Source organism: Spermophilus citellus (assembly GCF_964194105.1).
Source record: "Spermophilus citellus genome assembly, chromosome: 4".
NCBI lineage: Eukaryota > Metazoa > Chordata > Mammalia > Rodentia > Sciuridae > Spermophilus > Spermophilus citellus.
In genome coordinates this window covers 21,754,865-21,782,045 of record NC_138185.1, presented here as the reverse complement: position 1 = coordinate 21,782,045, position 27,181 = coordinate 21,754,865, and the positions used below count along the sequence as shown (strand labels likewise).

The window sequence follows — 27,181 nt, the reverse complement described above, 5'->3', positions numbered from 1 at the left end:
ATGCAAGGTCTCCGCTGGCGTTACACGAGGCTGGTAAGGGTCCAGCTCGGGCTGTGGGTGAGGTTGGGACGGAGTGAGATCTCGGCCAGGGAGGGCCTGGGCTGGGGTTGGAGGCAGGTGGGTGCTTTGTTCCCCTCTTAAGTCCCTCCTCTGCTGTCTAGGGGTTTAGAGCAGGGCCTGTGGCCTGTGTTCCCTGCCCCGTGGTCCTCAGATGGAGCTGTGTCCAGAGGCCCCCACACAGTGAGGGGCTCTTCAGCCTGGGGACAGGGGCAAGCAGGAGTCCTGGGCATTTCTGTCTTTTTAAAAAAAATTTTTTTTAGTTGTAGATGGACGCAAAACTTTATTTATTTTTATGTGGTGCTGAGGATCGAACTCACACGTGCGAGGCAGGTGCTCTACCACTGGACATTTCTTATTCTCTAAGGGGTCTCTCCTTCCTAAAAGCCCCAGCCTCTGGACATTTCTTATTCTCTAAGGGGTCTCTCCTTCCTAAAAGCCTGAAATCATTTTGTGTAGGTCTGCATGCACGCGCAAGTGTCCATGCGTGTGGGGACACACACACACACACACACACTTACACACCAAGTACCCTGGTACAGAGCGGAAGCTCAAGGGAGTGAATGATACACCAGCACACACCCCACCCACACACCCACACCTTTACACACTCCCAGCTTGCCCTCAGAACACAGTGACATGTAACACGCCGTGTAACACACTCACCTACACTGGACACCTTCTCACACTGAGAAGCCAGAACAAAATTCACATGGAGGAACACATTTTATAACCACCTATAAACACTGTCTCACCTGTGACTACCCACATGGTTCCACTGGCTGACAGGGAGAAATTAGAAGCACATTCTTCGGATTCTGGATGAGATACAGAGAGCTCATGCATGGCGAGCACCCAGCACCGCCCAGCCCAGCATGAGCCGTACCAATGTCAGCCATTGTCATTACCACTAGTGTTGTGTGGTCCTTAATTCAGGCACTAACACCAATGGCTGCATCTCACAGGATGGGCTGCCACCTGCTCCACACGGAACTCAAAAGCCAGGGTTCACTCTGGGTTCAGTGGAAACAGGTGGACAGGTGCAGGGCCACGGCTCCACTGGGCAGCCCTGTGCCCTGGGGTGTGTGACCCTGCATATTCACTGGTGGCAGCCAGGGGGGAAGCAGGCTGGAGGCAGGGCAGAGTCCTGTCTGTCACGGGCACCTCCCGGCTCTCCTGGGCTGGGCTGCAGGGACCTGGGCAGGGGGTGGGCAGTCAGCCTGAGGCTTTTGGGCTGGGAAAACAGTGCAAGTTGGTTCCTCTTTGTCCCTCAACCCATTGGCGACTTTGTGTCTTCACAGCCCAGCCAGATGGAGGACACCATGTCTGGGGAGGAGGGTGAGGAGGAGGAAGAGGAAGAGGAGACAGCCCCAGCCCCAGCTCCTGCCCCTGCCCCTGAAGACCCCGTGGAGCCCCCGCTGACAGAAGCCAGCCAGGTTCTCGGTGCCTCGGAGATCAGGCAGGTTCGGACACTGCCCTTCCCAGGACTTCAGCCCTGGACCTCTTCCCCACACCTGCCACTCCCAGGGACACTGGGGTCACAGATCTCTGTCTCTAGCTCTCTGTGTCATCTTGGGTGAATGGAGTCTTCTCTCTGGGCTTCCCTTTCCTTTCTAGTAAAAACCCAGTAACGTTTCCAGCAGCCTCTGCACGGGGCTGAGAGGCTGAGAACTCAGGAAAAGACGTTAATTCCAAGATGGAATCAGTCTTGGGAACTGAAGCCAATCTGGGGTGTTGGTGGGACAGGAGATGGGGGACAGGGAGGAAGGATTCAGTATATCCCATCTATTCTCTGGCCTCTTGAGGACAAAGTGACCCAGGGGAGTGAAACCCTGTCTGGGTTTGGTTCCTGGCTCTGCCACTTACTCTCCTGTGGGTTTGGGGCTGGTTGCCCCACCTTGCTGAGGCTCAGTTTCCTTATCTATAAAATGGGAAGAAAAACTCCTGTCTCCAAGGGCTGTTGCCAAGAGGCACGAAGTTCCTGGAAACAGTGAGGCACCGTGCCCATCAGGGGTGCTGAGCCCAGTCCTCTGGGTCCTGAGGTTATGGTGGAAGGAGGACGGCGGGAGAGGACCCCCTCACTCACCTCCAGCCCTGCCCCCAGCTTAGCCTCCACCTCCCCGCACGAGTCACCGGCCACCCCTGGAGTCTCGTTTTCTGTACGTCGAGGGACGGCTTTAGTCTGCGGAGCCTGTACCGGCAGATGGAAGGCCACAGTGGGCCAGTGCTGCTGCTCCTGAGGGACCAGGATGGGCAGGTGAGTTGGGCTGGGGTTCCGGGGGACAGAGCCGGACATCAGTGGGTCCAGCCCATGACAGCCTTAGGGACGAGAGGCAGCGATGATAAACCAAGCCACCTCTAACAGACCCTGCTGATGGCGTGGAGGCCTACCCCACTCAGAGCCCGCCCATGACACATGATCCTAAGCTCCTTCTACATCCAGGCTAGATGGAATCACCCCAGAAAGGTCCCGGCCCTCTTGGAGCTAATAGTTTAATGGGGGAAGGGCTCAGGCCTTAAGCAAATAATCATTTGACCATAAAACAAAACTGCATTGTTAGCCTCCAAGCACAAGAAACTATGGAGGGATTTTAAGCAGATGATCTACAGCTTAAATATCAGTGTATTTTTTTTTTAATGGAAAGAATGCCTTTATTTTATTTGTTAATTTTTATGTGGTGCAGAGGATCAAACCCAGTACCTCACACGTGCTAGGCAAGCGCTCTGCCACTGAGCTACAGCCTCAGCCTGCTTTTTTTTTTTTTTTTTTTGAGTTTCTTTCTTTTGGTGCAGGGACTTGAACTCATGACCTTGTGCATGCTAGGTAAGCATTCTACCCCTGAGCTATACCCCAAGCCTAAGGCCATTGCTTGTTTGGAAATCACCCCTAACTGGTGGGAGAAGGATGAGTTGGAGGAGCTGAGAAGGGAAGCAGGTCCAAAGAGGCAGCTGACTCCTGCATTTTATAAGAGGAGGCTTGAGGTAGCTATGCCTGACGTCCATATGGTCTTTCCAATGGTGGATTTCCAAGAAGGCTCTCCATATAAAAGGAGGGGTGGAACTGGTAGCTCATTTCAAATGATGATCTCCTCTGGAAGGAACATACTAGAGCTGGGAGAGATGTCAGGGATTCCAGAGGATGTACCCCTCCACTTGGGCCAGAGTGCCTGTCTCCAAATGCTGATGGAAGGAATCCCTACCTGAGGGCCAGGAAGCTCACTCTCTTCAGAAGCAGCCCCTTGTGTGGCAGAAACCATTGACTACGAGGAAGTCCCTCCTAATATTAAGCCCCCAACCCAGCTGTTCCCAGTGATCCTACCTCTGCCACCCAGCGCCATTTATAATGGTGACAATCCACAGCTCACCTACCTATCCCACCAGAGAATGATGGCTCAGTCAATGCAAATCCCTCCACAGAGTGAATGAGGTTTCACTCCGTATAGTGAAATACCAGGCAATCAAGAAACATGATGTAAAGCATACCTATTAAGTGTGTTAAGTTTTTGTGTTTCTTTTTTAAGCATGATATTAAAGGCATTCTTGGGACAACTGGAAAAAATGGAATAGCTACTAGAAGACATTATGGGATTATTGTTAATTCTCTTAGGGGGATGATAGTACTGTGGTTATGTAAGAGAAAGTCTCCATTCATAGGAGATGAACTATTTGGTGTGGTCATAGTATCTGCTGCTTATTTTCAAATGGGCCAGAGAAATATATAAATGAAGAGGGAGAGGGACGGGGGGAGAGAGAGAGACAAATATAGCAAACAACTTTATGATTTTGAGTGTAGTGGGGGGATCTGTACTGTGTTTTGAAGTTTTTTTATGTTTGAAATTGTTAAAGAAAAGTGAGGATAACAACTTTATGGATTTTCAACTTGAAATGATGCAAGGGCACACTCCTGTAGTCTCAGCTTCTCAGGAGGCTGAGGTAGGAGGATCAGCAATTTAGCAAGATCCTAAGCAACTTGATGAGACCCTGTCTCAAAATAAAAAATAAAAAGGGCTGGGGCTGTAGCCGGTGGTAAAGCGCCCCTGGTTCAGTCCCAGTGTAAGGAGGGCGGGGGATAGAGGTGAGGGAGCAGTGCCCCAAACCAGGCCTTGGAACCTTGCTTTCGTGTGGAGGTGTGCACACCGGCATTGACCTGAGACTAGAGGAAACACACCAAAAATATCATGAAAAATCACCCTGGGGAGCCTGAAGGGGATCTGGGAGGGTCCCGTTTTGTCTGTGCTTGTCTGTGCCTCCGGTGTTTCTGGAAGTACTTGTGTAAAGTAAGTGGGTTTGAGAAGCGGCGGGAGGGTGCTGACACTGAGAGGCCCCACGGGCTCTCCTGGGGATTGGCAGGGAAGGGGTGCAGGTAGAGACCAGGGGGGCTCCCCTGAGGCCTTGAGGACAAGCCTGCCTCACTGAGTCTGCAGGACGGGGTTGCCAGAGGACCCCAACTCCCTCCCGGTGTCAGACCCCTGTCCTCTGCCTTCCAGGTGTTTGGCGCCTTCTCCTCCTCAGCCCTTCGACTCAGCAAGGGCTTCTACGGCACAGGCGAGACATTCCTCTTCTCCTTCTCCCCACAGCTGAAGGTGAGGTCCTCATTTCCTATGGGCCCGGGGGCTCTATGGCAGGCCACAGTTCCCAGGGTCCCAGTGGCCCCCAGCTCCAACCCCCATGCTGGGCTGCTTGGTGTCCCTCTCTCCACCCAGGGGGACGCAGCAGGGCAACGAAGAGCAGAGCATCCCCTTGGCCTGTCCATCTTTAAAAAGAAAATGCTCTGTAGGTCTTGAGTGACCACTGACGGGCTGAGGGGAGGGGTGCCGCTCTCCAGGCACAAGCTGGAAAGGCAGCAGGGGCCCAAGAGCAGATGGTCCTGAGGTGTGGTGGCAGCAGGATGTGGCCAATGGCTTCTTGGGAAGCACAGGTGGAGTGAGGATGGAGGAGGGGCGTGAAGGAGAGGGAGGGAGTCACCCAGGATCCACAGCTTGGGGAGGGGGCCCTAGAGGAGACTGTGGGACAGGACCGCCAGGCTGTGGCGGGTGGAGGTTTGGGCCTGTGAGTTTCAAGGCGGGACAACCCCTCAGCCGTGTCCATCACCTCTGCCAGGCCTGGAGAAAGGTGGATGGGAGGGTCTTCCAGGATTGGGGTTTTGCCAAGTTGGTTGAGCCGAGGCAGGAAGGGAGCCAGGCATGGTGGCACACACCTGTAATCTGGGCAACTTGGGAGGCTGAGGCAGGAGGAGTGCAAGGTTGAGGCCAGCCTCAGCAACTTAGCGAGTCCCTGTCTCAAAATAAAATAAATAAAAAGTGCTGGGGATGTAATTCAGTGGTAGAGCACTTGCCTGGCATAAGCAGAACTCTGGGGCATATCCCATCTCCCTGCCCTCGACACCCCCAACACACACAGGCAGAGAGGGAAGAGCAGGTTGAAGGAGAGAAAATACAAAACGCACCACATGGGGCTGGGGTGTGGCTCAGTGGTAACGCCCTGAGTTCGATTCTCAGAATCACATACAAATAAATAAAAGGTCCATCAACAACACTCTCTCTCTCTCTCTCTCTCTCTCTCTCTATATATATATATATATATATATATATATATATATATATATATCCCAAATGCATCACAGAACCTAGGCTGGAAAGAGGCAAGGGAAGCCACCAGAAACTGAGGGATACTGGGACAAAATTCAAAATTGGCCTCAGTAGAGGACAGGTCTCCCTGAGGAGCAGGGAACAGTGCGTTGACCTGTTGGATATGGCATACAAGGGACATTTGAGCTAGACTGTGGAGAAGTTCTCTGCCATCCCTGATGAGGACAAGTCCCCCGAGGTGACCACGGAAGACAGTAGCTGAGAACCTTCTGGAGGTTAAGAGAAAAAGACTGTAGGCGGGAACAGGGACGGAAGTTCACCCGGGAATCAGGAAAGAGGAGGGGATGGTGAGTGATGGGGGTGAAGAGACCTGTGATCGACGGCCACAGGTGGCTGGTATCTCAGGTGGCACCATCTGCCAAGGAGCTGGGGCTCTTTCCTTATTTTTGTTTTTTGGTACCAGGGATTGGATCCGGGGTGCTTAGCCACTGAGCCACACCCCAGCCCTTTTTATTATTTTATTTTATTTTATTTACAAAATATTTTTAGTTGTAGATGGACACAATGACTGTTTATGTTTTTTTATGAGCAAGCCTCTACCACTGAGCCACATCCCCAGCCCCCTTTTATTTTTTCTTTAGAGACAGTAAGTTGCTGAGGCTGGTGTGTGATCCTCCTGCCTTAGCCTCCCGAGTCGCTATATGGAGCTGAGGCTCTTGAAGGAGGGAGAAGCTGTCAGAAAGACCAGGTGGTCTAAGGTGACAGACTCCAGCTCTTGCTTCCTGTCATGGGGTTTCTGAAGGACAATAATAATAGTCCCAAACATCTCCCATCCCAAACGTCTTCCATCCAACAATTTTCTGCCTCTGGGTCCCTTATTGAAGGAAGCCACCGAGCTCTGCTTGGGTGGCAGGGAGCACCCTACTTTTAACATGAATCAACATGACGGCTGCTGTGGGTCACCTTCCCGCCTCCACATACCAGCACCATCCTCACATCAGTCCCCAGAGGACTGTGCCATTATCATCCCCATGCTATAGAGGAGGAAACTGAGGCAGAGAGAAGTTGAATGATGGGCCCCAGTTAACCCAGTTGCCGGAGGTGAGGACGGGACAGGAGTCTGAATGCAGCCGCAGCACAGCACGACCTCTCTGAACTGCAGAGGGTCCCCGGCTTAGGATGCTCCTGCGCTGGGGAAGGAAAGCTGAACACTAAACTGAGTAAGAAGGGCTCCGGAAGAAGCGCAGAGGCACCTGTGTCTGGTGGGGTGGGTGATCAGGGAGGCTTCCTGGAGGAGGAGCTTCTGGAGCTGGATCTTGATAGACAAACCCAAGATGAGCAGGTGACTGAGCGGGTCAGAGGAGTTCTCAGAGCTGTGCTTGGGGGCCGGGAGCACATTCAGGCATCCACAGAGACAGGGTGGAGCAGGGAGTATGTGGCCGGGCACTGTCATCAAGAAATACTGATGGGTGGAGAATTAGTTCCAGGGGCTTCGGTTTGCCCTGAGCTCTTCTAATAAGTGCAGACCACCTTGCCAAAGGCTGTCTGTCTAGCCTCCACCAGCTAGAGCCTCCTCCAGTCTTCCTGGGAGACGGGCGCCAGTTGTGCATGGTCAGGATGCTGGGCATCACCATTGCCCCTCCAGTGTCCGCATACTAGAGTTCTAGAACCTTCCTCCTACTGCAGGCCAAGTCCTTGTCTGCCTCTTGCTGGCTCCCTCTCTTCCTCCAACTCTCTTACTGTCAGGGATCAGTTCTGGGTTCTCAGCTCTTCTCTGCCAACCCTCATTTCCTCTGTGGTCTCATCCACCCTCACAGGTTTCCATGCCAACCACATGCTGATGACCTCTTCCCTGGACTCCAGACTCACACAGCCAACCACTGCCCAGCACCTCTGCTTGGTTCTCCAACATGACATGTCAAGCTTAACCTGTTTGAAACTGAGCTCCTGTCTTTGCTCCATGAAATCTGCTCCTCTCCCTGTTTTCCCTCACCAGAGATAATGGTACCTCCATCTTCTCTGCCACTGTGACCAAAAAATCTTGGAGAGCTCCCTCTTCCTTTCACATCCGCATCTGGGCTAACAGCTGCCTCCGCCTATGTTCAGAATCCTCCACATCTAGACACGTGCTTAGCTGTCACCCTGGTTCAAGCCTTCTTTGTTCCTGCTGCAGTATCTTAATGGGTCTCCCTGGTTCTACCTGCAGTCCTAAGTTAGCTGGAGTGATCCTTTTGAAAAGGAAGTCACAGCATGTTGCTTTTTGGCTTCCTTTTTTTTTTTTTTTTTTAAAGAGAGAGTGAGAGAGGAGAGAGAGAGAGAGAGAATTTTTAATATTTATTTTTAGTTCTCGGCGGACACAACATCTTTGTTGGTATGTGGTGCTGAGGATCGAACCCCGGCCGCACGCATGCCAGGCGAGCGCGCTACCGCTTGAGCCACATCCCTAGCCCCGTTGGCTTCCTTTTTCACTTGGAGAAAAGCCAAAGTCTGTACAAAGACCAATAACCTGGCTTGTCTCTGATATTGTTTCTTACCATTTTCCTTCCCATTACTTTGCTCCAACCACACTGGCCTGAACTGGCATTTGGACATAGGTCTACTCTGCCTCAGGGCCTTTGTACATGCTGTTCTGCCCAGAATGCCCTTCTCTTAGGTCTCCACATGGCTCCATCCCACAGGACTTTGTCTTAATGTTGCCATTTCAGTGACCACCCTGCCTAGGTTATTCAAAATTATCACCCCCCCATTCCCTGAAAACCTTTATTGCCCTTCTCATTTCTCTCCCTAGCATTTTCACCTTCTAACATGCTATTTCTTACTTTTTTATCTGCTTCCTTCCACTAGAATGTGAGTCCTTTGAGGCAGAGATTTTAACCTACTGTGTTCACCATTGTACCTAGTACTTAACCCGTGCCTAGTGCATAAGTGCTAAAAAAATTACTGAAATGAATGATGTTTTTCTTCAGGGGACACTGTCTGCCTTCCCTGCCTATGGTTATGGAATCCCATCTCTTAAAAAAACTGGTTAATTCTTTACTGTCTTTGGTCTTCGGGCACTTCTGTGTCCTTCATGAATTCCCAATGCTTCATCTTTTGATTGCTATTCTAAGCAGCACCATGAACTTCATCTTAATTTTTTTCTGTAGCAATATTTATCTTATGGTTTCAAGTCTGGAGGTCATGTCTTTGAAGGAAGTTGAGGAAGTGTTCAATAGTTCTTTTAAATTTTTTTATTTTTGAATCTGGGGATTGAATCGCAGGGGGTGTGGTGCTTAACCACTGAGCCACATCCCTGACCTTTTTATTTTTTAAGACAGGGTCTCACTAAGTTTCTTACAGCCTTGCTAAGTTGCTGAGGCTGGCTTTGAACTTGTGATCCTCCTGCCTCAGCCTCCTGGGTGGCTGGATTACAGGCGTGTGTCACTGTGCTTGGCAACAGTTCTGTTTTCCTCTGGTTACTTGCTAATATTATCTCATTCCTTCTGAGCCAGGACTTATCTTTTAATTCGTCCTTTTTAGGTTTTGTTTTTACAACTAATTGCTGGCAATAATATACCTTTGTGGCCCTTTAGAAGTCCTTTTATTGCCTAATTTGACTCTTAAATAATGTATTTATTTAATAAATGAATTCAGCCACAGCACTCCACTGTGCCAGGGACCAAGCTGCCCTCTGGACCATTTCAGTGGGCGGATAAAGGCACACAGACGCCGCCGAATGAGTGCTCTCCGAGGGTAAACGCCAAGAAGGACAAGACAGGGCTGGAGGAAGAACGGCCTTAATAGGGATGTCCAGGAACGTTTCTGGGATGACCCTTAAGCTGAAAGAGAAGAGGGTCCTAGTAGACCTGGGGGAAGAGCCCTCTGGGCAGCAGAACGGTGAGCACAGAGGTCTAAGCAGGAATGAGCTTTGGATGTTCCAGGGACAGCAAGGCCAGAGTAGCTCATGTGCAGTCAACAGGGGGAGAAGAGATCAGAGAGAAAATCAGGGTGCAGGCAGCTGCGCCAGGGGCTCTAGGAAGAAGCCCAACTTCCCCCATTACAGATTCCAAATAGAACACTCAGGTCACAGTGTGGAGATGGGCTGGGGCAGGAGCTGGTGGGACAAAAACATTGGGAGGCTGTGGCCAGGGCACTGGGGAGGAGGCAAGTTGTTGGGGACAGGCAGGCTTGGTGTGACCTGAAGTGAGAGATGCATGTTCATGGTAGAATCAGTCCCGGCTCCACTTCTTTCCAGCTATTCCTAGAGCGAAGGCGCTTCTAGGCTGTGGAAACTCAAACTACAGGGTGTGAGAGCTGAACAACAAGGAGAAATCTCAGGAGCCTGGGGCACAGAGTTCCTGCAGCTTGGTTGGGCCCTGGAGGCTTTATTCCCTCCACGACGCTGCCATCTAGTGGCTTGGAGTCAGACTGCACAACCAGGACTCACCAGTAACCCTGAGCTTTGTCTGTCACCCCAGGTCTTTAAGTGGACAGGAAGCAACTCTTTCTTTGTGAAAGGAGACTTGGATTCCCTGATGATGGGCAGTGGCAGGTGAGTGTCGCCATCCTCCCGAGTCTTGGGGTGGAGTCTGTGTTTGGACCCCTTCTCTCTCCATAACTGCAGGCTATAACTGCTCCAGATGAAGTGGGGAGGCTGGGGGTTCACTTTCTCCTTCAGTGATTGTCCACCCCTGGGCCAACCTCTCAACCTCACGGAAGCCAAGGAGTAAGCAAGAAGATGCACAAACTCCCCCACCAGTTTATACAGCTGAGTCCGAATTCATGTGACTTTGGGTACAATGACATGGTTGGATGAGGCTGGAGTCCAGAGATGGCAAGACTCAGATTTGCCAGTCAGCCCAGTGATCCTAGGGGACCTAACTTTAATTAGAGGAAGGCTACATCTGCCCTCCTCTAATAACCTGGACTTCTGTATATGTCTAGGAGATGGAGAGAGTTAGGAAAAAGGAGGCTGGTCTCACTCTTGGTGTGACCTTCAAATGCAGGCACATTAATGAGTTTTACCCTGAGGGCAGAGATGAAAGCACTGCTTGATTAGTACCAAATTCTTTTGCTTTCCCAGCTGCCTGAAAAGCCTCCTTTGAGAGGCAGCTTGGCACAAACACATCAGCCATTGCTGATTTGTAGTAATTCACTTCTTCGCTCCAGCCTAGGTTTTCTGTGAAATGTGGGGATTAGAATGTTCCAAGTGTCTGGGCTGTGGGGATGGCTGTACCACTGTACGTATTTATGAAAATCCTTGAATTGTCTTTAAAAAGTGCTTTAAGCCCCACAGGGAACAACATGCTGAATCCCCCGAAAAGTCAGGATAAGTTGGTCTAAGGAACAATGAGGAGCCAACTGGGCAGCTGTGATGGCGTGGCTAAGGGCTGGCAGTGGTGGATTCTGAGGCCCGACATACAGGGCTGAGTCATGCCAACATCTTCTTCTTTCCAGCGGCCAGTTTGGGCTATGGTTAGACGGAGACCTGTATCACGGGGGAAGCCACCCCTGCGCGACCTTCAACAATGAGGTGCTGGCTCGGCGCGAGCAGTTCTGCATCAAGGAGCTGGAGGCCTGGGTTCTGAGCTGATGCCCTGTGCCAGCAGCTTCCTGGGCCACAGGGACTCAGGCCTGCTCATGGATGCTGTCCAGGTCTTCCTCACATGGGGCAGCCCCTTCTGAAACTAGGATGACATACTCATGTTGACTCTGGCTGTTGGACAGCCTCCTTATGGCTTGAGGACAGACAGGTAGGTGGGCAGACACTGTTCTGCATAAGTGATCTGAATATGTGAAAGACACACCTTACCCAAGAAGCAGAGTACCTCATGAAAATTACTGTTATAGGAATTCAACAGTGAATACATGTTTATTGTAGAAAACCCAGAAGACACAGAAAAAATTTTAAATTGCCAGGTGTGGTGGGACACAGCTACTCGAGAGGCTGAGGCAGGAGGTAAGCAAGTTCAAGGCCAGCCTAAGTAACTTAGCAAGATCCCATCTCAAAATAAAATAAATTATATATGTGTAATAAGAATTGTAGGGGCTGGGGCTCAGTGGTAGCGCTATTGCCTTGCATGTGTGAGGTACTGGGTTCGATCCTCAGCACCGCATATAAATAAAAAAAAGTCTATCAACAACTAAAAAAAAAAAATATATATATATATAAAGAATTGTAATTAGAAAAAAACAAAGTACATGTATAAAGACATGAATTGGCATGAACATACTTTATATATAAAGATATGAAAAAATTGTGCCGTATATGTGTAATAAGAATTGTAATGCATTCTGCTGTCGTGTATTTAAAAAAAATAAAATCAATTAAAAAAAAGGATTGGGATTGGCTCAGCAGTCAGTACAGCACTTGCTGGAGGCCCTGGGTTCAACACCTGGACTGCAAAAATGATGAATGAATGAATGAACGAATAAATGAATGAATGAATAAAACTCTCTAAAATGCAAACTCCCCAAACAGTAATGTTTTCATGTATATCTTTCAAAACAATTTTCTATGGAGATACATGTATATATATATATTTTTTTACAAAAACAGCATTCTTGTCATGTATAACTAATTAGAACAAAACAAACAAACAAACAAAACCAGTATTCTCTTACATGGGTGGTGTTGTACCTTGTATGTTTTAAGAATTATTTTAAAGAACGCTGTCAAACCTCAGAAACCTGGGCTCAGCCCGAGGAACTAACAAAGACTCTAGCAGCAGTATTCCTTCTCTTGTCCCGTGCCTATACTAGAACTCTGGGGGTCCTGCATGCCACCAAGGTACAATGAAGATATGAAAGCAGCAAATGAACAGTATGCTTATTTGGGCAAAGATGCTGAACCTCTGTGGATAGAACTTGAAGGAGATGAGAAGAGAGAAAGGAGTGTTTTCTGGTGCAACAGGAGCTCTGCAAACTAAGAACACTCCTTAGTCCTCTCCGTCCCACGTCAGGGCCTGCCTTCTGCTAGAGGGAAAGATGCTATTCCTTGCCCTTGCTGCATGAGGAGAGCTCCCTGCCAGGGACCTTGTTACTGCCAAGCCTCTCACTGACCCCACGGTGTGGAAGGACTAAGCAACATCAGAGTCCTGCACGGCCCGCATTCATGTGCACAGCAGAGTCAGACTGGGCACACAACAGGGTAAGGAGAAAGTGGCTCAAGAGCACACATCCACACTGGAGACACATTCGTGAAGCTTTATTGCAGCCATTTCCCTCACCCAGCGGAAGGAACCAGTCGGTTCTATTCACAGTCTCAAGGTGACAATGTTCAGGAACTCTAGAGACTAAGCTGTAAAAATCCCTTTTTTATACAGAGTCAAGATGTTTCTTAAGAAAAATTTAGCCTTGTTAATGGCACATGGTTCTCATAATAAAAACACTTGCAAACAGCATAAAGTGCAGCTGCCTTACATGTAAGGAAAGAGGCAAAAACAACAACAAACAGATTCAAGTCGTTTCTCAGTCAGCACAATGATACAATATTAGGATTACAAAACTGCAGAGTAAACCACAATGATTTAAAAATAAAAGTGGCAGGAAAAATAAATCTTGGCACAAAAATATTACATTCTTGACATTGAGTCTGGGCACAGGAGCTGAGACCTCCAGCCGTTTCCCCTGCAGGTTTTACAGGCACCTCGGCTGAGCAGATCCAACCTGGAACCTCCCCTGTGCTTTCATGAGCCCATGTGTGAACTGTCCCCACCAGGGCACCGTGGTAGGGGTGATGTTGCCACTTTCCACTGTAACCAGGGGCTGTTCCATCCACATCAGGTGCAGGGCATTTGGAACAGTTGGGACCCTGGGCTGTCACCACTTTCCATCCCTCAGTAGAGAATCAAGGGTTGACTATCACTCCCAGGAGAACAGTGGAAAGTGACAGCACAGGTACTTCCTGGCCTGTGGCCTGAGCTCCCCACTCACTCTGGCTGCCCACTGCCACCTTGCTCCAGGCTGCCAGGGAGCATCAGTGCGTAAGAATTCTCTCTGTTCACTGCCCACTTTGGCCCCAACCCCAGACTTTGTTCTTGGTGAACTTCTACACCCTGGGGGTAGGGGATCCCCTGGGCACAGGAGCACTGCCTGACCATGATGGTACCCTCTCTACTGCTGGGAACATCAAGTTACAAAGGGGAAGCTGGGACCCACTTGGTAGTCACCAACCTCAGGAAAGGCAGTCTAGTCTGCTCTGAAACCTGTAAAATGCCTGGAGGAAAATGCGAAAACAAAGTTCCAGGTGAGAATAGCCCCAAGGACAGTCCCTGTGACGACCTCTGAGCAGCTCAAAAGGCAGATGAGGAGACAGGCTAGAGAGGCCTCTCCAGGCTGGGCAGTGGTGAGGTCCTAGGAGATGGACGGTGAGAATTCAAAGAAAAACAAGCTGCCGGGTCTGAAGCCACAGCAGATTCTGGCGGCCTGGCTGGAAGGATCCTCTGCCTCTGCAGATTCCTGAAAGAGGTTTTTATGCTCCACTGAAGAGGAGGACGGAGTGTGGCTCAGTGGCAGAGTGTATACCTAGCTGCAAGAGGTTCTGGGTTCAATTCCCAGCACCACAAAAAAAAAAAAAAAAAAAAAAAGGAAAGACAAAGAGGCCGGAGCCCCCAGGTCTGCTCACCAGAGCTGGAGCCGACTCCTGGCCCTGGCCGTGACTCCTGGCCCTGGTCTACTGTTTACCACAGCTGTGCAGCTTGTAGGGGCTACCAGAGTGAGGGCAATGTCTTTCACTGGTAAGTTTAGGTATCATTTGAGAAGCTATCCTCAGTAGAGAAATTTTGGGTTTGAGAGGACATCTCTCAGGGGACGGAGATTTTATTTATTTTTAATCATGTCTGTTCATGACACTTTCAACTTCAAAGTTGTGCCCTTGTCTGATTTCTAAATTAAAAACAAAAAACAATCACCTGTCATAGGAGTTCAGAGTAGATAAAGAGTTGTTATTCTAAGAAAATAGACTACTAAAGGAGAAAGTTAATGTTAAAAATAGGCAAAGTAATGCTTTTCATAGCACATATAGGAAGATTTGCCCAACAGCATTTTTTTTAAATAAAAATTACTTACCTTTAGTATGTGTATATATTCAAAGTACAGAATAAAAGCACTAGTTACTAAATTTGTGAAACTATGTGATTAAATCCCCTAAATTGTTTGGGGGAGGGCTTTTTGTAAGTGTCCGATTACAGATTTCATGCCAAGTCATCATTAAAATTTAAGGCGTTTGGCTGCTCCTGAGAAGTGGGCTGGACTGTGGGCTGAATCCCTGTAATTCCACTCCGGTTTTCGAGGTGTAATAAGTGGGGCTACAACATCACCATCCTATCAGGAAGAGAGAACTGGAATTAAAGAAAATCCAAAGCCTGGTGTAGTGGGGTACACTTGTAATCCCAGTGGCTCAGAAGGCTGAGGCAGGAGAATCGCAAATTCAAAGCCAGCCCCAGCAACTTACCAAGGATCTAAGCAACTTAGTGACAACCTGTCTCAAAATAAAAATACAAATAGGACTGGGGATATGGCTCAGTGGTTAAGGGCCCTGAGTTCAATCCCTGGCACTAAATAGGGCTGGGGACATAGCTCAGTGATGAAGAGGGGAAGGAAGGAAGGAAGGAAGGAAAGAAAGAAAAGCCAGTTTCCGTCATTTCATTTCTGAATCTTAGGCATACATATGTCCTTAATGTCCTTGGCTTGCAGGTAGATTGCTTCTGGATATACTTTTTCTTGGGAAATTCCAAATTATATATGCCCTGTGCTTGGTCAACTTGAAACACTACAGTCCTAAGCAGATAAGGGCCTTCATGGAAAAAAAGCCACCAGACCTCTTTTCAAAGACGGGTGGAGGCAGCACACTGCTGCCTGGGTCCAGGCACATCTCCTCTGCACACTTCCACGCAACACAAATTCTATTCTGTTTCCAGGGGAATGAGCAGTTGCACTGGTTTCTTGCTTTTCTCTTGCCTGGTCCTTTCTAAAATAAATGACCTAGGTCTACAAAATGGCAAAAAAAAAAAAAAAAAAAAAAAAAAAAAGAGGAAGGACAGTATGTACCTGAACTTGAATTTTTCTCTGCAATCAAAGTTTTTAGCTGGGTGTGGTGGCTACTCAGAAAGCTGAGACAGCAGGATCCCAAGCTGGAGGCCAGCCTGGGCAACACAGCAAGGGCCCATCTCAAAATAAAAGCAAAACACTCCCACCCCCCACCAAAAAATAATAACACCAACAAAAAACCCTCTAACTCTGGCATAGACTCCAATCAAATGAACCCTTCACTCAAAATGAGGTTGGCCTCAAAGTAACACCATGGCCTGAATGCAGAAAGCATAAGCAAGGCCCTCCAAACCAACTGTCCTCATCTGTTCTAGAATGTGTGGGTGGATTCTCTTTGGTTATAGGAAGGTGTTCAATCTTTGCGAGTCTCTAGTACACTAGGGACAGGATGCTTGAAGCAGGACACCTGCTCCTCCTCTACTGATCTGCTCTCAGATCCTCTTCTCCTTCCTCCACTCTACCTTCATCTAGGGACTCTGGTGCTGAGCACCTTCCAGCCTAAGTTTGACCAATGGGAGACTCAATGGGAGACTGGAGGTGAGAGGCCAGCAGAGGCCAGCCATTCCCCCTCTTCTTTCTGGCATGGTAGCAGTGGCCATGACCCATCTAAGCTTCTAACTTCTGCCAGGGCCCCAGTTCCTGGACCCTTCCTGCCTGCTCTCTGGGTCTTTCCTAGGAGGGGAGCAGCTTCCGCTGTAGCATCCCTGTCCTCGGCTCATTCTTTTTTTTTTTTTTTTTTAAAGAGAGGAGAGGGAGAGAGAGAGAGAGAGAGAGAATTTATTTATTTATTTATTTATTTTAGTTCTCGGTGGACACAACATCTTTGTTTGTATGTGGTGCTGAGGATCGAACCCGGGCCGCACGCATGCCAGGCCACATCCCCAGCCCCTCGGCTCATTCTTTTATCTCTGCCAAAACTTTTGAATTTTATCTTCCATGTTAAATTCCCTCTGTTGAAACTATAATGGATCTGACTTGACAGAGACTTTACAAGCAGCCATTTAATTGCCATGATGTCACATAGGAAAACCTATCTTGAAATTGGCATTATTTATCTTCAAACTCCCCTCTACTACTTCCATCACACTTCCTTATTCTAACCATCCTGATTTCAACTCTAGTGAATTTTATAAATGCAAATTTAGAGATGTCACTCTCCCTGATTTGATGGCTCCTGGTTGTTGTGGCTCACAGGACTGCAGAAAGCTCCAGACACCTCACACTTGATCCTCCTCCTCTGGTGCTTTGAGGCATGCTCTCTCCCCTCTTCTGGCCCATCCCCATGCTGCCTCTGCCCCCAGCCTTTCCAGAGCAGAATCTTCTCACTCACCCTTCAGGTCTCAGTTTCTAAGCCTTTTTTTTTTTTTAACATTTAAAAAAATTTTTTTTTAGTTATAGATGGATATAATGCCTTTATTTTGTTTTTTATTTTTATGTGGTGCTGAGGACCAAAACCAGTGCTTCATGCTTCTTAGGCAAGTGCTTTGCTACTAAGCTATAGCTCAGCCCTCTAAGCCCTTCTTTTCTTTTTAATTTTTATTTATTTATTTTTTAGTTTTAGGTGGACACAATATCTTTTATTTTATTTTTAATGTGGTGTTGAGGATTGAACCCAGCGCTCCATGCATGTCAGGTGAGCACGCTACTGCTTGAACCACCTCCCCAGCCCTAAGCCCTTCTTTATTCAATTTTTTCCAGACCAATGAATTATGGCTAAATCCTCCTCCTTTTCTGTGCTGAGGATCTGCACCAGCCCATGCTGAAGCACTTCCCATGGTACTGCAATTGTTATCTACCTGGATATTGTTATTCCCAAGAGTAAGACCTGTGGGACTAAGTAACTATGTCTGTCTTAGGTACTTGTTATGGTTTGGATATGAGGTGTACCCTGAAAGCTTATGTGTGACACAATGCAGGAGGTAAAATGATCAGTTTTTGAAAGCCATAATCTAACCAGATGATTAATGCATTTGATTAATAATTTGAATGGATTACTGGATAGTAACTGTAGGCAGGTGGGTGTGGCTGGAGGAAGTGGGTCACTGGGGGCACGCACCAAGGATCATATATTTTCCCTTGCTCTTCTCTCTCTCTGCTTTACCTCAGATCCAGAGCAATGGAACTGACTGATCATAGACCAAGAGAACTGTGAAACCATGAGCCAAACTAAACTTTTCCTCTTCTAAGGTGTTCTGGTCAGGTATTTTGGTCATAGCAACAAAAAATTGACTGACATGGTGCTGTTCCACCCCTGGTACCTACCAGGGCCTGCCCCAACCCCCACCCCCACCCCCGCCAAAAAAGTACTCACACTGAGTGAATGAATGTACCTAGATTTAGGGGAGTTATCACCACATAACCACCCTTTCATAGTCCCCTGTCTCTCTGCTTCCGTCTATCCAAGTTCTAATCCATCTTTGGCTAGAATTTTCAGTGGTTTAAGTTTTCTTAGCTGCTAGAGTACCTGAGATGGACTGACTTACTTATTCCCTGGGGCCTTGCTCTACAACCACATAAGATAACAAACACACAAGTAAATAATTCCAGGAACAAGATGGGTCTTGAATACTCTCAATGATTCCATCCCCACTGCACACAGGGAAAAGTCCTCAGCCAATTATCAAGGGTGCTCCATAATCTAGTCTGTTTTCCTACTTAATCTTGCGCTACTGAACAGTAAGAATCTTCTGCTCTGGTCAGAGGGGTCTCCTTATGCTTCTCTTGGACTGCCAGACACATCCTGCCTGCTACAGCCTAACACATCCAGCTCTGGGGTTGACCGGCTCCTCCCTTCTTTAACAGGCTTCCCTGCAGCTCATCTTACCCTTGGAATCTTGGCTGGATGAACTGGTATCATGCCTCTGGCACTTGACAAACTGCTGGCTTACTGAGCTAATCCTCCATGTGGGGCCCTGTGTTCTGCTCCTTTTAGCACCCAACACAGGGCAAAAAGACCAACGCTGGTTCTGTGAGGGAGAGAACTAGTCCAGGAAGTAGAGTGCTACTGTCCACCTGCCCACCTAGAGGAGCACGGAAGCATGCTGGGCGGGCAGGGTTAAGGGCCCCTCCAGGAGTTTACAAACAGAGTGGATAGTACAGGACCATTATGCCACTGGAGCCTGAAGACAGGCACTAGAAAGCTGAGCTAGTCCCTGAGGTGAAGCTGCAAGTAATCAACACCCTGACTGGATGAATGCCCTGGTATAACTGGACTCAAAGACCCACTTCTTTGAAATCTCTAGCCTATGGTCTTCAAGGTCACCTATCTCTCCTCTAATCTTATCATACAAACCCTAGACAACAGACCGGTAGGCAACCCTTCTCTTGGGGATCCCTCCTGCTGCAGGACCTCTGTTTTCTTTCTATTACTTTAATAAATCCTGTTTCTTTGCTTTCATCTTTCGCGTCCATGGATCTCATTCTTTGAATTTGTGACACAAAGAACCACACTGACCCTTGCATCTCACTACCAATTACATTCAGTCAGTCAACATACACGGAGTGGCCACTCTCTCTGTGCTGGTCGCCTCCTCCATGTCAGTCAATTTTAACAACATTCTTTATAGGGTTGGCAACTGTACCTTGGTTCTTCCATCTCTCTATTCTCATTCTAGAAAATATAAAAAGTTTATTGGCATACCAAATTAACCACGTTGGAAACCCTGAGCTTGAAATAGCAAGTTAAAAAACTTGTTATTGAGCAAGGGGTAGAGCTTAGAAATAGAATTCTTGCCAAGTACACTTGAGGCTCTGGGTTTGGTCCCCAGTATTGTCAAAAAAACAATAAAACAAGTTATCAATTTTATGTGGCCTTAAACAAGTTAACTATTCAGCTGTAGAAACCTTTAAAAGATGGGGACACTATGACTCATCTGCCAGGGTCATTGGGAGGCCTGGATAAGACAACTAGTGAGACTATTATAAAGCACTATTCACAGGGCTGGGGATGTAGCTCAGAGGTAAAGTGCCCCTAAGTTCAAATCCCATTACGAAAAAAAAAGCCCCCAACTTTTCAGTAGATGGAAAAGATTCCTATGACTTTCCTTAAAAATTAAAGAATGTAAAAAAAAAAAAAAAAAGTAAAAATTTAAAGAATATGCGAAGTATGTCAATAAGGCCATGTACCTTTGGCTTGCTGAAGTTGTTGATTAAACACCAATGAACGAAAAGTTGTCTTGCAGCAAACAAACTCTTTTCATCTTTCTTCTTACAATACACCCGAATCACCTGCTCTGCAAATTTCTCTGGTAGAAGCTGTGAAACCTATTTAAGAGAGAAAAGATTCCACTGTCACCTTGAACTCATAAATTAGAGGTGTCAGCTGTTCCCCAGGTGCTTGAGCATCCCCCCGCAACATCTCCCACACTGGGGACTGAACTCAGGGCCTTGTGCGTGCCAGGCAGGTACTCTGCCACTCAGCTATACCCCTAGCCCTTTTTATTTTGAGACAGGGTTTCACTAAACTGCTCAGGCTGGTCTCAAATTTGTGATCCTTCTGCCCCAACATCCCAAGATTGGGATTATAGGTATATACCATCATCTCTGGCCTGAGCACTGTTTTTGAGGTTTATTAAAAGTACTATATATTGGGGCTGGGGATGTGGCTCAAGAGGTAGCATGCTTGCCTGGCATGCATAGGGCACTGGGTTCGATCCTCAGCACCACATAAAAGTAAAATAAAGATGTTGTGTCCACCTAGAACTAAAAAATAAATATAAAAAAAGTACTATATCACTTTGCAATTTTATCCCAGTTATAATCCAAAGAAAAATTTAAGCTGAGATTCCAACCATGCAGCATCCATCTCCCACCAGAATCATCACTTGACCTTTAGCAAAACACTGCATTATCACTGATGTTTAACAAACAGGAAAAGCTATTGTTAAGATGGTCTCACCTAGATATGCTTTAAAAAAAATAGTTTTAGTTGCTGATGGACTCAATACCTTTATTTTATTTACTTACATGTGGTGCTGAGGATTGAACCCAGTGCCTCACACATGCTGGATGAGTGCTCTACCACTGAGCTACGACCCTAGCCCTAAAGATAGACTTTAATAATAAAGATAAACTAGGCTGGGGTTGTGGCTCAGTGGTAGAACATTTGCCTAACATGCATGAGGCACTGGGTTCAATCCTTAGCACCACATAAAAATAAAATAAAGATATTGTGTCCACCTAAAAACTAAAGAATAAATATTAAGCATGGACTTTAGAATCTTACCTACATGTAAAATGCAATTTTACTATAAAGGTTTGCCAAATGTGTACCACTATAATGGTATTTATTTTACATAAGTAGTTACCTGACTTTTATCTATACTGACGGTTCTGCTGAGGTCACTCTTACAATAGAAGCGAACATGATCAATTGGATTCTTGTCTTTCATCCCATAATCCATGTTGATAACCTTAAAGCAATAAGTAATCACATAATCATAAGAATTGAATTTACGATCATTGTAAGAAATAGATCAGAGTCCTCTGGGGGTTCAGAAGTAAGAATACTAGTAAGTTGCCATATGGTAGAATAAAAATAACTTGGGCTGAGGATGTGGCTCAAGCGGTAGCGCGCTTGCCTGGCATGCGTGCGGCCCGGGTTCGATCCTCAGCACCACATACAAAGAAAGATGTTGTGTCCGCCGATAACTAAAAAATAAATATTAAAAAAATTCTCTCTCTCTCTCTCTCCCCCCTCCTCTCTCACTCTCTTTAAAAAAAATAAATAAATAAAAATAACTCTAGTGCATGACCAGCTACAGGAACTTGGTTTAAAAACTTGGGGGAAGGAGGAAATATATCTGCATGTTCAACATATTATAAAGTTATTCTACTATGTGATAAGACACTGGTAGACACTAGATATATCACATTTTTTATACAATCCCAGCCACCACAGACCATGTGGCCTAGACTGAAATTGAACAAACAATTAAAAAGTTACAAAGCAACCACATCTGTTATATGAGCTACCAAGAAAAGCAAAGGATGCTTTGAATCTTTCTAACAGTTGACCTAAGGTATAAAGTAGCCTGGATGCTACCAAATGACTGGAAATGTTTTCCTGGGAAAGTGGCTTTACTCAGAGGGCAGTATTGAATCAGGCCTACCATGGTAGGAAGATATTTCTAGGAAGAACAAACAACTCCAAAGCTGCAGGGCCAGAAACTTCCTGATGGATTTAGCAACAAAGTTATTGTTGATCTTGGCAAGAGTAGTTGTAGTATAATAATGGCGACAGAAGAAAGATTTAGGAATAAATGAGAAAATAAAAAATAAATGAAGACAACTCTTAAGATGTCTGGCTGTTAAACAGAGCCAAAAAATACAGGTTGAGCACCCCTAATTGGAAAACCCAAAATCTGAAACTTTTTGGGTACTGACACGAAATTCACATTTTTGGATTTTGAAACATTTTGAAATTCAGATTTTTGGATTAGAATGCTAATAAATGCAGTAAACTCTTTGCAAATATTTCCAAATCTGAAAAATTTTGAAACCTGAAACACTTCAGGTTTCCAAGAATTTTAAATAAAGAGTATTCAACCTGCACCTGGAAAAGGATTTGGGACCCTCAGAAAGGTAAGGAGAGGGAGCTGGAGTTGTGGCTCAGCAGTAGAGTGCTTGCCTAGTACAGGTGAGGCTCTGGGTTCGATCCTCAGCACCACATTAAAAATAAATACATAAATTAAAGATATTGTACCAACTACAACTAAAAAATAAATATAAAAAAAAAGAAAGAAAGAAAAAGGTAAGGAGAGACAACTTTCAAGAATTTTACCCTGAAGGGCAGGAGAGGGATTAAAAGGAGTGTGGTATTTGGAATTTTCTTAAGATCAAAGACTGTCTACCTTCTGATGGGAAAGTCCAAAGGAGGCAGGAGAGAAGTGAGAGCATAGGTTCCACAAGAAGTGATGCACTGTGGAGGCTCTCCAGCTGTAATGCTGGATGAGGTGGCACCAGCCCCATGAGGTTCCTAGATTTTCATTTTTAATTTATATAAGGTCTCACTATGTTCCCTAGCCTGGCCTCAAACTTCTGAGCTCAAGTGATCCTACTGCATCTTGAGTAGCTGGGACTACAGACACAAACCACCACACCCCATAAGACTTTTAACAATTTAAAGTCAATTAACATTGAATACGATAAAAAAATTAGTTTTTCAGTTGCAGCAGCCATACTTTTAAGGGCTCAATAGCCAGCAGAGACAGGAAGCAGAGATGCAGAACAATTCTGTCATTACATGAAGTTCTGTTGGGCAGTGCTACTCTAGAACTAAGTAGAAAGCTTACCTCCTAAATCACTAGTAAGGAAGACATTTCCACACTGTAATAGAGGTAAAACTAAATAGAACTGCAGGTGGAAGCAAGCTTGCTTATTTAGTAATGCAAGATGAGGGAGCTCTGACTAAATGGCTTATATGTACTTTCTCTGAAATAAGGATCAAGGTTGGGTTATACACTAAGGGTGAATACACTTGGGATTGGGGAGCATGGGTAGAAGTCTGAGAGAAGTAAAGACCATTTGAAATAGTCATTATGGAGACTACAGACTGCACTAAGCCTGCAAAAAGGACAGAGGTTGTGACCTTGCACTTACAGCAGTGTAGTGAATGTCTCCAGCAGCATGTGTGTGCCAGGTACAGGTAGGGAGAAATTTAGATTCAATTCAGGTTGTTAGGCTATTACGTTATTCAGCCTTTGCTAGGTAAAGAAGTTGAAGGTGACTGTAGAAATCAACCAACTTAACAAATCACAAAATCCAAGTTACACTGGAGGAAAAAGAGAGAAAACTGACAAGCTGTCAGAAAGTACAAGATGACAGGAGGCCCTGATGAGCGAAGATCAAGCAAATGGAGAGGAAAGGGGTTTGTGGGCAAAACACAGGATATTTAAATTAGTGATTTTATAGAGAGGGTAGTTTTGGTGAAGTGTTGGTGAAGTTCAAAATATAATCTGCTAGAAGTGAAGTGGGTGAGGTCTCTGAGGACAAAATGGAGAGACTGAAGAGCTGGCTCCACACAGAGCAGGAGGCCGCCCAGGACAGTGGCAGAGACACAGGAGAGGAAGACCCTGACCTGCGCCAACAGTGTCAACTGAGGAGAAAACAGATGGCTGGTGCAAGAGGATCACACCTTTACGATGGATTCCTGGAATGGGATTTCTGGGTCAATTCTAATACCAGAAAGGCCTTCTGACTTGGTGTTTTGTACCAGTTTACCCTTCTACATTCACATACTTCTATTATCCCAGAATTTTTTATCACTTTTTGTTTTCACAAGTCTGAAGTTAAAAAAGTCTGAAGTTAAAAAATAAATGTTCACTGCTGCATCAACTTATTTGATTATTGGTAAGGTTAAGTCTGACAGCCATGTGTACGTCTTCTCCTATGTGTGGGCCCTTTATGTATCTCTGGTCCTACATCCATCTGGACACCACACTTTGAGAGAAAAACCAGATGGGAAGTTGAGGGACAATGAGGATTGCCCACTGCACTAAGGACAAGACAGTCCCTTGAGGAAAGCAGTGAGGGCAGGGCAGGCAGGCAAGAGCCCAGGGAAGACGTTCTGGCAAGTGAAGTCTTTCAGAGTCTCAGGAAGTCAAAATAAGAGATCCCTTTATTTCTAGTGGAACTTCCTCTAATTAAACAGGAAACTGCAGCTTGACCTAAAGATCCCAGGCACTTCACTATGAGCCAGACGAACAGACAGTGGGCTCATGGACCACTCATTTACTCATCTTATCCTTTGCCAAAAAGAATGACATGGAGAGACTGCCCTTCACTCAAGGATTTGCCAGCAGGAAAGTAACAGAGGAGAGGCTTAGGGAAAAACAAATAAAGGGAACACTGTCCTCAAATTTCAGAGGAGCAGAACTTTAAAAAGCATTTCCTATAGAAAAAATAACATAAGAAAGCTATTTGGCTTCTCATCAGATACAAGAAGATACTGTGGCCTTTATGAAAATAAGAATTAAAAAAACTAAACTTTTTCCTTTGCGTATATATGTAGGCAATTTCAAAAACTAATTGGCATGTTGTACTTCTGTGATCAAAGAAATTTTTAAAATCAATATACAGTGTTCTATTAATCACAAGACAATTATATTAAAAATACTGACAAGGGCTGGGGATGTGGCTCAAGCGGTAGCGCGCTCGCCTGGCATGCGTGCGGCCCGGGTTCGATCCTCAGCACCACATACAAACGAAGATGTTGTGTCCGCCGAGAAATAAAATAAATAAATAAATTCTCTCTCCCCCCCCCCTTTCCTCTCTCTTAAAAAAAAAAAAAAAAAAATACTGACAAAACAGCACAAAGAAAATTTTAAAACCAGTAAATAATGTTGGTTCTGAGACCACAGGTGATTCTCTTCCTTCCTTCTTTCTGTATTTTTCCAAGTTTTTACAACGAACATGTACTAATTTTATAATGTGGGGGAATTGTGCCTTTAAAAAAAAATTCTTCATTTAGTCTATTTGGCCAATTACTTACATCCACTATGAAATCTTCAGCCTTCATTTCAGCCTCCAGGAATATACCATCAGGTTTAGCATCAGCAACCTTTTTTGGAAGGTGTTCATAGTCTTTCTAGAAAAGATGAGATTACCATGTTAGAAATCCAGTTTTGCATCATTTAGTACTTGTGCCACAAACAAGTTCCTTTTCTCTGGGTGCAATGGTGCAAGACTGTAATCCAAGCAACTCAAGAGGCTGAGGCAGGAGGATGACAAGTTCAAGGCCAGCTCAGCAAATTAGTGAGGCACTAGGGAGTTTAGCAAGACCCTGTCTCAAAATAAAAAATAAAAAGGGCTGAGAATGTAGCTCAGTGGTAAAACATCCTGGATTCAATCCCTGGTACCAAAGCAAACAAGCAAACAAATAAACAAGGTTCCCTCTCTAAAAATGACATTCCATACCAAGTGTAAGGGCACATGTTTATAATCCCAGTAACTGGAGAAGTTGAGACAAGAGGATCACAAGTTTGAGGCCCAGTCTAGGCAACTTGGTAAGACTTGATTTTAAAATGAAAAAATAAGGCCGGACACAATGGTGCATGCTTGTAATCCCAGCGGTTTGGGAGGCTGAGGCAGGAGGATCACGAGTTCAAAGCCAGCCTCAGCAATGGTGAGGTGCTAAGCAACCCAGTGAGACCCTGGCTCTAAATAAAATACAAAATAGGGCTGGGGATGTGGCTCAGTGGTCCAATGCCCCTGAGTTCAATCCCCGGTTACCCTCCACCCCTAGGGAAGGAAAAAAAAAAGGCTAAGGATCTAGCTCAGTGGTAGAGTGCCCCTGGGTTCAATCCCCAGTACTGAAAGGGGAAAATAGCAACAAAAAGTTACTTCATTAAGAAAAATGGTTAGAGTTGGGCAGGGTTCATGCCTGTAATCCCAGTAGTTCAGGAGACTGAGGCAGGAGGATTGCCAAATTCAAAGGCCAGCCTCAAGCAATTTAACAAGGACCTAAGCAACTTAGTGAGATGCTGTCTCTAAATAAATAAATAAAGGGCTGAAGATAGGGCCCTGATTTTAATCTCTGGTAAAAAAAAAAAAAAGTTAGTGCTATCCCTAACAATTATAGAATTATAGCTCTTACCAATGCTGTCCTATTAAAAAAATAGAACAATTTTCATAACAAAACTTCACATTAAAAAAAAAAAATGACACTAACCTTTTAGTCAAACAAGGGGAAATAAAATCTAACCCAAGAAATGACTATGAGGTAGGGCATGGTTATCAGTTGACTCATGTATGGCTTTCTGGCAAACAACAACAACAAAAAACTTACTAAACTGGAGGTGAAAACAGACATTTGAACTAAAGGAGAAGGCGAGAGCAATTACCTCTCTCCAGGAAACTGCTTACTGAAGTAAAAAATATAACCTCTCCAAGTTCACTGTTTATGTTATCAGTAAAGTCAACAGCAGGCTGTTATTAGTAATTAAGTTTTTTTTAAGTTGTAGATGGACACAATAGCTTTACTTTATTAATTGATCAATTTATTTATTTATGCAGTGCTGAGGAGCGAACCTAGTGCCTCATGCATGCAAGGCAAGCTCTCAACCACTGAGCTACAACCCCAGACCAGTAATTAAGTTTTGTAGGGAGACAAAAATCATAAAAAAATTTTTGACTGATGGGGGTTAATACCCCCCAGCCCTGGCACTGTTCAAGGGTCAACGATAGTTAAAACAGATCCTCAGAGACTCAATGACACTCATACAGGTACATTATTTTGAGGGTCCTTAGATATATTCCCTTATGTTCATTTTTCTGTGCTTGGATCTAGTCAAAATCTGAGGACCCCTGTCTTCCTGGATGAGAGAGAGAAGGTTTGCAGTCAGGCCTGGCTTTGAATCCTTGCTGACTGGTGCACATGAGCCAGTTATTAACCTTAGCCAAGACTCAATTTCCCATACAGGACAAAGGCCTAAGAATACTGTGTTGCTGTGAAGATTAAATGAGAATAAATACAAAGAGCATAGTATCGAGCACGGGTATTTTTTTAT

The 27,181-nt window shown here is 45.8% G+C and overlaps 2 protein-coding genes and 1 long non-coding RNA gene across 6 annotated transcripts in view; 2 read left to right on the top strand and 1 right to left on the bottom strand.

The window, feature by feature from the left end:
* Positions 1–11,217, top strand: TLDC2 (TBC/LysM-associated domain containing 2; the record flags this gene model as incomplete). 2 transcript variants are annotated; one of them, XM_081292288.1, is made up of 6 exons in its annotated part: positions 1–33; positions 1,359–1,520; positions 2,162–2,314; positions 4,545–4,640; positions 10,103–10,176; positions 11,082–11,217. In XM_081292288.1, 6 exons carry the CDS (start codon positions 1–3, stop codon positions 11,215–11,217), a joined length of 654 nt encoding a protein of 217 aa, XP_081148414.1. The 2 variants fall into 2 exon arrangements, with proteins under 2 accessions (XP_081148414.1, XP_081148415.1); XM_081292289.1 differs by lacking the exon at positions 4,545–4,640.
* A 1,599-nt stretch (positions 11,218–12,816) lies between these two features.
* Positions 12,817–27,181, bottom strand: part of SAMHD1 (SAM and HD domain containing deoxynucleoside triphosphate triphosphohydrolase 1) — a 49,336-nt gene continuing 34,971 nt past the window's right edge. For 2 of the 3 annotated variants that reach the window (XM_081292505.1, XM_081292503.1), the window contains 4 exons: positions 25,165–25,260; positions 20,981–21,085; positions 19,800–19,937; positions 12,817–14,948 (listed from right to left, as the gene is read on the bottom strand). In XM_081292505.1, coding sequence (XP_081148631.1) covers positions 14,835–14,948; positions 19,800–19,937; positions 20,981–21,085; positions 25,165–25,260 — 453 coding nt within the window. In that variant the 3' untranslated portion in view covers positions 12,817–14,834. Of the gene's footprint in view, positions 14,966–19,799; positions 19,938–20,980; positions 21,086–25,164; positions 25,261–27,181 lie in introns of all 3 variants that reach the window. The other variant, XM_081292504.1, reaches the window with a different exon arrangement.
* LOC308647948 lies at positions 14,973–17,038 on the top strand. Its single transcript, XR_014021739.1, has 2 exons — positions 14,973–16,380; positions 16,560–17,038. It is a non-coding gene; the product is annotated as an uncharacterized lncRNA (long non-coding RNA).